Source organism: Neoarius graeffei, chromosome 16, assembly GCF_027579695.1.
Source record: "Neoarius graeffei isolate fNeoGra1 chromosome 16, fNeoGra1.pri, whole genome shotgun sequence".
NCBI classification, from domain to species: domain Eukaryota; kingdom Metazoa; phylum Chordata; class Actinopteri; order Siluriformes; family Ariidae; genus Neoarius; species Neoarius graeffei.
Genome location: NC_083584.1, coordinates 13,208,747 through 13,221,252, shown reverse-complemented (window position 1 = coordinate 13,221,252; position 12,506 = coordinate 13,208,747). Strand labels below are relative to the sequence as shown.

Genomic DNA, 12,506 nt, shown 5'->3' with positions numbered 1-12,506 from the left:
TGTAGCACAAACTGGTGAAAAAGTGAATGCTGGCTAAAACAGAAAGGTGTCAGTGTTAACTTTTTCAGCAGTTTGTGCTTCAGTAGCTCTTCTGTGGGACTGGACCATTTGAGCTAGCCTTCATGCCCCATGCGAATCAATGAGCCTTCGACACCCATGACCCTGTCACTGGTTCACCGGTTGTCCTTTGGATCCTTGGACCACTTTTGGTCTGTACTAACGACTGCATACCAGGCTTGAAGTACCTGAGTCCGACTCATGCCCTAATTTTAAGGACTCGTGACTTGACTTGGACTTGAGCATTGATGACTCGGACTTGGACTTGGACTTGTGCATTAACTGCATTCAGACTCGTAAATTGGAGATGAGGACTCTGATTTTTTTCTTTATTTTTTGTAATATGCCATAATAATTTGGCACAAGATATTTATATCTACATTAATTTTTATACTCATTTTGTGCAAGAGAATGCACATTCACCTGTTCATACATCATGTTCAGGAACAAATTAACATTAATGGCACTAAAATGCCTGGAGAGAATGCCCCTAGGATTGTCCGCTTTGCTTATACAGACTTCTCATGCAGTGGGAAAAAATGCACTATCGAGGAGACAACTGGGACAACCTCGAACTTCAATTGTCATTTGGGAAGACTCCACCCAGAGAAGGAAGTGACATGCTATGTTCATTGCTTTGTTGATAGCGGGGTTTGCTGAGCATTGAACTAGCTAGTGTTAACCCTCTCTCATGTTATTTGCCCTGTTGATAGTGGGCGGGGCTTGCTGAGCGATGAACAAGCTTTTTATCTGTAGCCTGTTAACTAAAATGAGGCAGTCGAGCAGGAACGCTAGTCCAACACAGCAGCAGAGACGCTTTCACATAAAGGCAGCAACAGCCACCGTCGAATGGTGCAGCTGGAGTCTTGTTCTCGGACTCGACTTGAAATTTTCTTTAATGACTTGGACTTGACTCGGACTTGAACACTGGGGACTCGAGACTGGACTCGGACTTGAGGTTTAGTGACTCGACTACAACACTTCTGCATACTGGGAACACCCCACAAGATGTACCATTTTGGAGATGTTCAGACCCAGTCGTCCAGTCATCACAATTTGGCTCTTGTCAAAGTTGCACAGATCCTTACACTTGCCCATTTTTCCTGCTTCCAAAGCATCAACTTCAAGAACTGACCGTTCTCTTGCTGCCTGATATATCCCACCCCTTGACAGGTGCCACTGTAATGAGATAATCAATGTTATTCACTTCTTCACCTGTCAGTGGTTTTAATGTTATGACTGATCGGTGTAGACTGATCTTGGTGGTAAAGTAGTAAGTCGTATACTGTATGTGAAAAATAAAAAATTTGCAGCACACGACAGTTACCTGGATGATATACTACTCTGGCGAAAATTTCCAGTATACAGACAGAGCTCACTTCGTCGGCTTCTGCATCCCATGATGCAACATGGTGATTTAAATGGCGTGAATTTTGCACATAATGCTGCATTCATGATGTGTCAGAAATTTGGAAAATACAAGCTCTGATTCAGACAAAATATAATATATGCAGTGTAACAAAACATATATGCATAGTACTTAAGATAAAAAGTAAAGTACGATAAATATTGCAATTAAATTGTTGTTTAGAGTTGAAATTCCCCTTTCCTTTTCATTAAACTGAACATGATAACTGATGAAATAAATTATAATGTTCATCTAATAAATCGTTGTTGGGTTACTTTCACATAAATTCAGTGTTGAGTATTGACGTTCACGTTTTTAGCATCAGGAAACATGTCATGTTTGTCATTGGAGATTCCAGCCAATGAGGCTGATGTTCTGGCATCACGAAGGTGTGTTCTAGCTCACGCAGTTGATGGAGAGCATCTGCAGTGCCTGACTTAGAAAACTGCAGCCTCTTTGCTTCCGCAAGGTTTTAATGTCATATAGTCGGGCCATGTTTCTAACCAGCATGAATTGTTTTAAGTCCAGCCTGCGTCACGTTAAGTCAGCGATGTGCAGCACTGGATTAGTTGAATACACCTATTAACTACATGGTAGAACATGTAGAAACTCAAATGGCCAAATATGCCCTTAGTACATGTATATACATGTATGTTTATTTCTTAGTGACCTTAATGTTACTTTTTTAACAATTTAATCAAGGTCAGTGGAGGAAAGCCTTACCTGATTTTTCTCAGGCGGCTTAAATCAGGGTTGAGGGAGTTGAATTTCTCTGCCAGCTTCGATACCGTTATGAAAAAGAAGACTGCATTCACCTGGCACAGACCGACCAAATAATAATGAGAGATTATTGAGAGCACAAAAAACTAATAAGGTATGTTGATTTCTTTTTAATTAAAAATACATCACGCATCAGAACTCTCATTACTTACAATAATTATGACACAAACAGGGCCGAAAAAGCTCCAGATGAAATTGTCTTCCAGATTGAGCCAGCAGCTATGGATGAATGCAGCAAAAAATAAAAATGCAACAATTTATCAGTGGTTTGAATTCGTATAAAAGGAATACTCCAGTGTTTTCTCAAACTAATGCCTGTTTACTGTATCTGTAGTGTATGTGTGATTACTCCAGACAAGAATTTTGACATATTTCCCTCTAAAAATTACGAACAAATTATTGATTCCCAAAATTTGAGCAAAATTTGCATGCTGTCTGGGTGGGAGGGGTATATTGTCTCTTCCCTGTCAATCAGAGCGACTCTAACTAATCGTGGGCATCTGTGAGATCAAGTATGCAGAAGAAGGCAGATAACGTTATACAGTGTCTTGCAAAAGTATTCATCCCCCTTGGTGTTTGTCCTGTTTTGTCGCATTACAAGATGGAATTAAAATGGATTTTTGGAGGGTTAGCATCATTTCATTTACACAACATGTGTACCACTTTAAAGGTGCAAATTGTTGTTTTATTGTGACACAAACAATAATTAAGATGAAAAAAACAGAAATCTGGAGTGTGCATAAGTATTCACCCCCTTTCATATGAAACCCCTAAATAAGAGCTGGTCCAACCAATTCACTTCATAAACCACATAATTAGTTGATTAAGAGCCACCTGTGTGCAATCAAAGTATCACATGATCTGTCACATGATGTCTGTATAAATCAACCTGTTCTGGAAGGACCCTGACTCTGCAACACTACTAAGCAAGCAACATGAAAACCAAGAAGCCTCCAAACAGGTCAGAGGCAAAATTGTGAAGAAGTATAGATCAGGGTTGGGTTATAAAAAATATCCCAAACTTTGAATATCTCAGGGAGCTCCATTAAATCCATTATAGCAAAATGGAAAGAATATGGCACCACTACAAACCTGACAAGAGAAGGTCGCCCACCAAAACTCACAGACCCGACAAGGAGGGCATTAATCAGAGATGCAACAAAAACACCAAAGATAACACTGAAGGCGCTGCAAAGATCCACAGCGGAGATGGGAGTATCTGTCCATAGGACCACTATAAGCCATACACTCCACAGAGCGGGGCTTTATGGAAGAGTGGCCAGAAAAAAGCCATTGCTCAAGAAAACACATTTGGTGTTTGCCCAACATCATGTGGCAGACTCCCCAAACACATGGAAGAAGATTCTCTGGTCAAATGAGACTAGAATTGATCTTTTTGGCCAACATGGGAAATGCCATGTGTGGTGCAAACCCAACACCCTGAGAACGCCATCCCTACAGTGAAGCATGGTGATGGCAGCATCATGCTGTGGGGATGTTTTTCATCTGCAGGGACAGGAAAGCTGGTCAGGACTGAAGGAAAGATGGATGGCACTAAATACAGGGCAATTCTGGAGGAAATCTTGTTTGAGTCAGCCAGAGGTTTGAGACTGGAACAAAGGTTCACGTTGGAAAGAGCAATGACCCTAAACATACTGCTAAAGCTACACTGGAGTGGTTTAAAGGGAAACATTTAAATGTGTTGGAATGGCCTAATCAAAGCACAGACCTCAATCCATTTGAGAATCTGTGGCATAACTTGAAGATTGCTGTACACCAATGCAACCCAACTAACTTGAAGGAGTTGGTGCAGTTTTGCCTTGAGGAATGGACAAAAATCCCAGTTGTGCTAAGCTAATAGAGACATACCCCAAGAAACTTGCAGCTGTAGTTGCAGCAAAACGTGGCTCTACAGTGCTGACTTTGGGGGATGAATACCTATGCACACTCCAGATTTCTGTTTTTTTCATCTTAATTATTGTTTGTATCACAATAAAACAACGATTTTCACCTTTAAAGTGGTAGGCATGTTGTGTAAATCAAATGGTGCTAACCCTCAAAAATCCATTTTAATTCCATCTTGTAATGCAACAAAACAGGACAAACACCAAGGGGGATGAATACTTTTGCAAGACACTGTATGTTCTGATGCCCTGTGATGCTGTATGATGGAGTTACAAATCTTGAAGGAAGCACATGCTCACCTTCACCCTCCTTAGAAGTCAATATCATAGGGGACTGCTGGCTGGTGGGTGGGAATTGGCAAAATACCAAATTGGGGGAAAAATCATTAACTGCTCCAAGACTTCTATTAGAAGTGAATTTGGATTAAAGAAAATGTTTCTGTTCCACTTTCAGTACTTACACATACACACTACAGATAGAGATTATTTTAAGCATAACGGCAGAAGATCCTGGATGAAACTCACTAGCGTGGCGTGCCATATCCTTTAGAATTGACACTGGCTGATATGATAACAATCAGGGCAGGGACTCCGTAACCGGCGGCCATCAGGTAGCCACGACTCAGAGTGGTATTGAACACCAACACCACCATGCGGAAAAGCTGCACACCCTCCAGACACATCCAGCAGAACACAGCGAGGAAGAAGAAATGCAGCAGACCCGCCACCACCGCACATCCCACCTGGACAGAATGTTAACTGTTAGGGTAATATTTCACTCACAGGGAAGGTTAATTGGGTTCAAGGATATTATTTGAGGGATCTAATTGTGGAAGAACATTTTGTAATATGGTTTGTCCTACACTGCATCGATTGATCTCACAAATCAATACATATTTACAGAACCTGGACTGCCTCCCAAACAGCACAATGCGGACCACTGACGCTATTTAATATATAGCTTGAAATGCAGCCCAGTTTTTTTGTGAATCTGTGGAAAGAATTACCTGCTTAGGTTTCCTCAATGTTACAAAAAAAAACAAAACACTGCTGTTCTAATTTGTCTTTCTATCTCTGATGTTAAAAGAGCTAGCATACAGGGGCAGGCCATGGGCCCAAAGGGTTGCTGGTTCGATTCCTGGGACTGGCAGGAAAAATGTGAGGGGAGTTTTGTGAATGAACAGCACTCTCTCCTCCCTCTGTATTATGGCTGAAGTGCCCTTAAGCAAGGCATCTAACCACCAACTGCTCCCTGGGTGCTGTAGCATAGCTGCCCACTGCTCTGAGTATGTATGTGTGTGTTCACCGCCTCAGATGGGTTACATTTGAGTGTGCATGTGACAAATAAAGGCTTCTTCACACCAACTCTAACTAGTGAGTTAAAATGCAGTGTAGAGAACAAGCATTCACGTCTGGTTGTCTCGGATGTGTGTATTTTTATCAGCCAATCTATATTCTCCATTTGCTATCGTCTAACCTGTGCATTTTGTTCTCCAGCCTGTCACCTGGTAATCTGACTTCTTTCATGCCAAGAGTTTAAACCAGAGCGTCAGTGACAATAGCTCACACGCCCATATCATGAGAAACCAGACTAATTTATAATTCGCCAAGTTGCTATTCATGAGAACAATTCGAACAATTTGATCTTCCAAACAAAACAGTCAGAATCAAAATGCATTAAAAACTCAGGGAGGTGTAGCGATTTTCCTGAAAGTCCATTAATCGGGCTAATTAGCAACTTGTTAATGAGAAATCACAAAACCAGGGAGTAAGTATTGTGCAGACTGATTAGATCTTCCAAACAAAACACTCAGAATCAAAATCCATTGAAAACTCAGGGAGGGGTAGTGATTTTTGTGAATTGTGGATGGACGGACGGATGGATGGAAGAAGAGATGACAGATGCTGCGGGAAGGCAATAGTTCATCGGCCTACGGCCATGTGAGCAAATAAAAATTCTTTATATACCATATATCATGGATTCTTAATGGATAGAACTACTACATTAATCTAGCAGTTTGGCAGATGTTTCTTCATTATCAACAAAGAGTAAACACACTATGTTGAAAAACATCTGAATAATCCGTTCTGAAGTTTACATCTTACACTGCAAAAAATAAAAATCTTAGGAAGTTTATTTGTCTATTTTCAAGTCAAAACATCTAGCCACCCTTATAACAAGACATAATTGCCCAACAAGCAAAACCTCATTTAGCTAGAAAGGCTAGTTTTTAGACAGTCCATCTTGAAAATCTTGTATAGACAAAATGTCTTGAAAAAGTCTTATTTGGAGCACCTTTGAAAATAAAACAAGTTTTTTTTTAAAACAAGTAAGTAAATTTTGGACATTTGTCAAATGCGGTTCATCTTGTTTCAAGAAAAAAACAAAGTATGCTTGTTTTGAGAATAAATGAACTTTACTGAAATCTTTTAATCTAGTGCCCCCAAAATGCACTGTTGTTTTGGCATTGTGTAAGCACTGTAAGTCAAAATGCGTAGACTTTTTTTTATTATTATTATTATTTTTTTGGTGCCTGAGGTCCTGGGGAAGTGGAATCTTAAGAGATGTTTTAATGTTTGAATGTTGAAATGGGAAAAAAAAAACTTGTTGCAATGCTACACGTGTCGTCAACTTGATTCAAGATAGTCTCTGGTCTCATATCTAGAGTATTTTACTAATTACAGGTCACAAAAGGAGAATCTTTTAAGCTAGCAATGCTTAGTTGTAGAATTTCATCTCATCTCATTATCTCTAGCCGCTTTATCCTTCTACAGGGTCGCAGGCAAGCTGGAGCCTATCCCAGCTGACTACGGGCGAAAGGCGGGGTACACCCTGGACAAGTCGCCAGGTCATCACAGGGCTGACACATAGACACAGACAACCATTCACACCTACGGTCAATTTAGAGTCACCAGTTAACCTAACCTGCATGTCTTTGGACTGTGGGGGAAACCGGAGCACCCGGAGGAAACCCACGCGGACACGGGGAGAACATGCAAACTCCACACAGAAAGGCCCTTGCCGGCCACGGGGCTCGAACCCAGGACCTTCTTGCTGTGAGGCGACAGCGCTAACCACTACACCACCGTGCCACCGTTGTAGAATTTAACAATCCTAATTTTAGTATATTTATCTTAAATTCAGTTTTTACTGCTAAGACTTTGTCATTTTACTGCTAAGATTTAGTCATCCACTTTGGCTCAGGTGGATAAGGCGCCATACCATAAATCTGGGGATCTGGGTTCAATTCCAACCCAAGGTTATTTCCCAATCCCTCCCTGTCTCTCTCCTGCTCATTTCCTGTCTCTACACTGTCCTATCCAATAAAGGTAGAAAAGGCTTAAAAAAATGGCTAAATATAAGAAGTACAATCTTGTTATAAGGATTATTTTGAGTTAATCAGATCTCGCATAATAAGTTCCCCAATCTTATTTTGGAATTATTTCATCTCAAAACAGGTTAGATTTTTCATCTTACTTTAAGAAATCTTACCAAGTCAAATTTGACTATTTCCATTGGTAGATTTTTTTCACCTGATTCAAGCAAATATGCTTTGTTTTAATCTTTTATTTCTTATTTTTGAAAGGCCATTTTTTGCAGTGTATGTAATATAAATATTCTCTAATTCAGGGGTTCTCAACCTTTTCTGCTTTGAGGCCCACCTATTCATACCTGTAATGAGTCGGGACCCATTCTTAAACTACCTGGTGCTGCAGACATCATTCTACACGGACACACAAATGAAAACCTGGAAGAGCATAGAGGAGTACAACTTTTTATAATGTGGCTGGGTTAAAGATCTGGGGATCAGGACACTACAAGATAGACAGCGGTAGACGGCTCTAAGTGCAGGAAGAGTGTTTATTAGCAGGCGTGATATTTAAGTTAAATCAAGTTATTTTTATAGCGTTTTTAACAATAGACATTGTCACAGTGCAGCTTTACAGAGAATTAAAAACTTCAAACATGAGCTAATTTTATCCCTAATGTTATCCCCAATGAGCAAGCCTTTGGCAACGGTGGCAAGGAAAAACTCCCTCAGATGGCGTGAGGAAGAAACCTTGAGAGGAACCAGACTCAAAAGGGAACCCATCCTCATTTGGGTGATGACGGATAATGTGATTATAAATAACTTGCTTCTATAACTGTCCTATACAGTCACAAAGTATAACTGTGTAACCAGGAAATTCATTGCATGAAGTCTGTTTTGTTGAAGTTATAAACTGTTCATTGATGGAGACTTGAGCGCAGAACTGTTCATGACAACTGCAGTCCTAAAGTTAGCAAGTCAACTGTAGTCCTCAGCCATAAAAGCATTACTGTAAGAGTCCAGAGCATTTTCCAAGTGTTTTTTTTTTTTTTAACAAAAGCAGAATCATAAAACGTGGCACGGTGGTGTAGTGGTTAGCGCTGTTGCCTCACAGCAAGAAGGTCCGGGTTCGAGCCCCGTGGCCGGCGAGGGCCTTTCTGTGCGGAGTTTGCATGTTCTCCCCGTGTCCGCGTGGGTTTCCTCCGGGTGCTCCGGTTTCCCCCACAGTCCAAAGACATGCAGGTTAGGCTAACTGGTGACTCTAAATTGACCGTAGGTGTGAATGTGAGTGTGAATGGTTGTCTGTGTCTCTGTGTCAGCCCTGTGATGACCTGGCGACTTGTCCAGGGTGTACCCCGCCTTTCGCCCATAGTCAGCTGGGATAGGCTCCAGCTTGCCTGCGACCCTGTAGAACAGGATAAAGTGGCTACAGATAATGAGATGAGATGAGAATCATAAATCAGTGTTATAAACATGGCTATAAACAAACATGACAGTAATAATGATAATGCTTCGCAAAGCTTCCGTGAAAACAGCTTCCATGTCTGTGTGGCTGATTGCACTCAAATCAGTATCAGGTGTTTGCTATAATGACCGGGTCCCAAGCGCACGCACAAAGCACTGCATGAGCACGCGCGGCCACTCGAGCTGCACCAGACTCAAGCACGCAAAGGCGCGACAGTCAATTGTTCACCGACTGTGTAACCACATCTCTTAGCTCACATGTATATCACCATCAAAATGCCTCATTTTCATCGATAACCCATCGCAAAGCATCGCGAGCTGTAGTGTGACCGTAGCTTAATGAGGCGGATGTGATGTCGGGTGCAACTCAGCAATTGTACCCTACTACAAGTAAAACTTAGCTTCAACTTGAAAAAAATTCATGGCCCACTAGATGGCGCTTCGCGGCCCACTCATTGGCTGCCGCCCAGTGGTTGAGAAACACTGCTGTAATTAAACCGGAAACCGGAGCACCCAGAGGAAACCCACACGGACAACATGCAAACTCCGCACAGAAAGGCCCTCGCCGGCCCCGGGGCTCGAACCCAGGACCTTCTTGCTGTGAGGCGACAGCGCTAACCACTACACTACCGTGCCACCCTGCGAAAATAATAATTCTTTAAAAAAAAAAAAAAAAAAAGATACAGTGGTGTAGTGGTTAGTGCTGTCGCCTCACAGCAAGAAGGTCCGGGTTCGAGCCCCGTGGCCGGCGAGGGCCTTTCTGTGCGGAGTTTGCATGTTCTCCCCGTGTCTGCGTGGGTTTCCTCTGGGTGCTCCGGTTTCCCCCACAGTCCAAAGACATGCAGGTTAGGTTAACTGGTGACTCTAAATTGACCGTAGGTGTGAATGGTTGTCTGTGTCTATGTGTCAGCCCTGTGATGACCTGGCGACTTGTCCAGGGTGTACCCCGCCTTTCGCCCGTAGTCAGCTGGGATAGGCTCCAGCTTGCCTGCGACCCTGTAGAACAGGATAAAGCGGTGAGAGATAATGAGATGAGATGAAAAGATACATTCTTACCATCAAATATTTTTTGTTCCCTATTTTGCTGCTTTTTTTTGTTTGTATTTTTGGTGTTTTGTTTTTGAGTCGAGTTTTTATTTCATCCACGGTTGGTTCAGCAAAATGTGCCGCCATTTTATTTTTCTCTACTCACAGTATATGAGTTGATATCCTAGTAGTAGAGTAGCCAATCAGAGCATGTGATTGCTCCTATCCAGTGGATGTGGACAGAATAGTACCTTGTATATCCCTGGTAGGCGGCACGGTGGTGTAGTGGTTAGCGCTGTCGCCTCATAGCAAGAAGGTCCGGGTTCGAGCCCCATGGCCGGCGAGGGCCTTTCTGTGCGGAGTTTGCATGTTCTCCCCGTGCCCATGTGGGTTTCCTCCGGGTGCTCCGGTTTCCCCCACAGTCCAAAGACATGCAGGTTAGGTTAACTGGTGACTCTAAATTGACCGTAGGTGTGAATGGTTGTCTGTGTCTATGTGTCAGCCCTGTGATGACCTGGAGACTTGTCCAGGGTGTACCCCGCCTTTCGCCCGTAGTCAGCTGGGATAGGCTCCAGCTTGCCTGTGACCCTGTAGAACAGGATAAAGCAGCCAGAGATAATGAGATGAGATATCCCTGGTTTGTATTTTAGCCGATGTTATCTTTCACCTGTTTTTTTTTTGTTTCTTTGATTTGTTTTCAGCAGGATACACTGATACACCCAGGGGGGTAGCCATGGCCTGAAGGTTAGAGAAGCAGTGTTGGGCCCAAAGGGTTGCCAGTTCGATTCCTGGGACCGGCAGGAAAAATGTGAAGGGAATTGAGTGAATGAACAGCACTTTCCCCTCCCTCTGCTTCATGGCTGAAGTGCCCTGGGCGCTGTAGCATAACTGCCTGCTACTCTGGGTGTGTGTGTTTACTGCTTCAAATGGGTTAAATGCTGAGGAGGAATTTCACTGTGCTTAAGTGTACATGTGACCAAATAAATGCTTCTTCATATTTAATTCTGAATCAGAATTTGATTTGTCAAGATAAATTGTGAAATAGAGGTACATTTTCTTTTTTTCCCCAATTCTGCACTTAATCCCATTTTACTGAATTAAAATGTCATTTGATTGAAACTATATCTTTAGTTGTGTCAGTGCTGAAATGAGTCAGTCTATTTCACTTCTGTTATTACTGCTACTGTTTTTTGGAAACCATCTACAAAAATTTCCTACAGTCTTTATGGAAAATTAGAGTCATTACGCTTTGACATAGTTTCTTTACTAAGTTCCTTTTTCAAGTTCATTTTAAACCACGGGCGGCACGGTGGTGTAGTGGTTAGCGCTGTCGCCTCACAGTAAGAAGGTCCGGGTTCGAGCCCCGTGGCTGGCAAGGGCCTTTCTGTGCGGAGTTTGCATGTTCTCCCTGTGTCCACGTGGGTTTCCTCCAGGTGCTCCGGTTTCCCCCACAGTCCAAAGACATGCAGGTTAGGTTAACTGGTGACTCTAAATTGACCGTAGGTGTGAATGTGAGTGTGAATGGTTGTCTGTGTCTATGTGTCAGGCCTGTGATGACCTGGTGACTTGTCCAGGGTGTACCCCGCCTTTCGCCTGTAGTCAGCTGGGATAGGCTCCAGCTTGCCTGCAACCCTGTAGAACAGGATAAAGCGGCTAGAGATAATGAGATGAGATGAGATTTTAAACCACATTAGCTAATTTATAATAATAATATTAAAGAAAATCAACAACTTTACAGGCTTTACAGAGTAATGGGGGAGAAAGCCTAGTTCAAAGCATGGAAAAGGAATGGATAGTCAGTATTCAGGAGATGAAGAGAGGAGGGAGGGATAGCAGAGAGAGAAGAGATGAGAGTAAAACTGAGTTTCGAATTTGGGAAGAGATGTACAATCACGAAGGTTCTAAGGGAGAGATTTTGACAGCTTGGGAGCTGCAACATTAAATGCCCTGGAACCCATGGTGATTAATTTAAATTTGGGGACAAAGAACAGACCAGAAGGTGAAGATCTGAGACTGCGAATGGGAGAGTAGGGTTAAAGTAATTCCATTAGATATTGAGGAGCATAGTCATGGAGTGCTTTAAATGTAAATAGAAGAATTTTATATTGAATGTGATATAGACCAGGGAGCCAGTGGAGGTTCTGGAGGATAGGGGTGATGTGTGCGGAGTGTTTAGTGTGGGTGAGGACTCGGACTGCAGGGTTTTGAATGTACAGAAGCCGAGCAATGGACTTGTCTGAGAGACCAATGAACAGAGCATTACAATAATCTAGTCATGATGTAATAAAATGTGAATGAGCATTTCAGCATCCTTAGTGCTGAGCGCAGGACAGAGATGTGCGATGTTGTGGAGGTAAAAAAAAAAAAAAGGCAGTCTTAGACAGGGAGTTTATGTGATTTTCAAAAGTGAGGGCAGAATCAAAGATCACAATAGATTAAAACTACTACTTGAGGAAGGAGGTAATTGATTTGGAACCAATGAGTAAAAGATCTGCTTTTATGGGCATTAAGCTTTAAAAAGTTAGGTCTTGGATGTATTTCGAGAGGGCGGCACGG

General features: G+C 42.3%; 1 protein-coding gene across 3 annotated transcripts in view; it reads right to left on the bottom strand.

Annotated features, from left to right (window-relative positions):
- Window positions 1-12,506, bottom strand: part of LOC132900432 (adhesion G protein-coupled receptor E1) — a 76,578-nt gene that overhangs the window by 8,554 nt on the left and 55,518 nt on the right. For all 3 annotated transcript variants that reach the window (XM_060942522.1, XM_060942523.1, XM_060942524.1), the window contains 3 exons: window positions 4,675-4,892; window positions 2,398-2,464; window positions 2,189-2,280 (listed from right to left, as the gene is read on the bottom strand). In XM_060942522.1, the coding sequence (XP_060798505.1) occupies window positions 2,189-2,280; window positions 2,398-2,464; window positions 4,675-4,892 (377 nt within the window). The remainder of the gene's footprint in view (window positions 1-2,188; window positions 2,281-2,397; window positions 2,465-4,674; window positions 4,893-12,506) is intronic.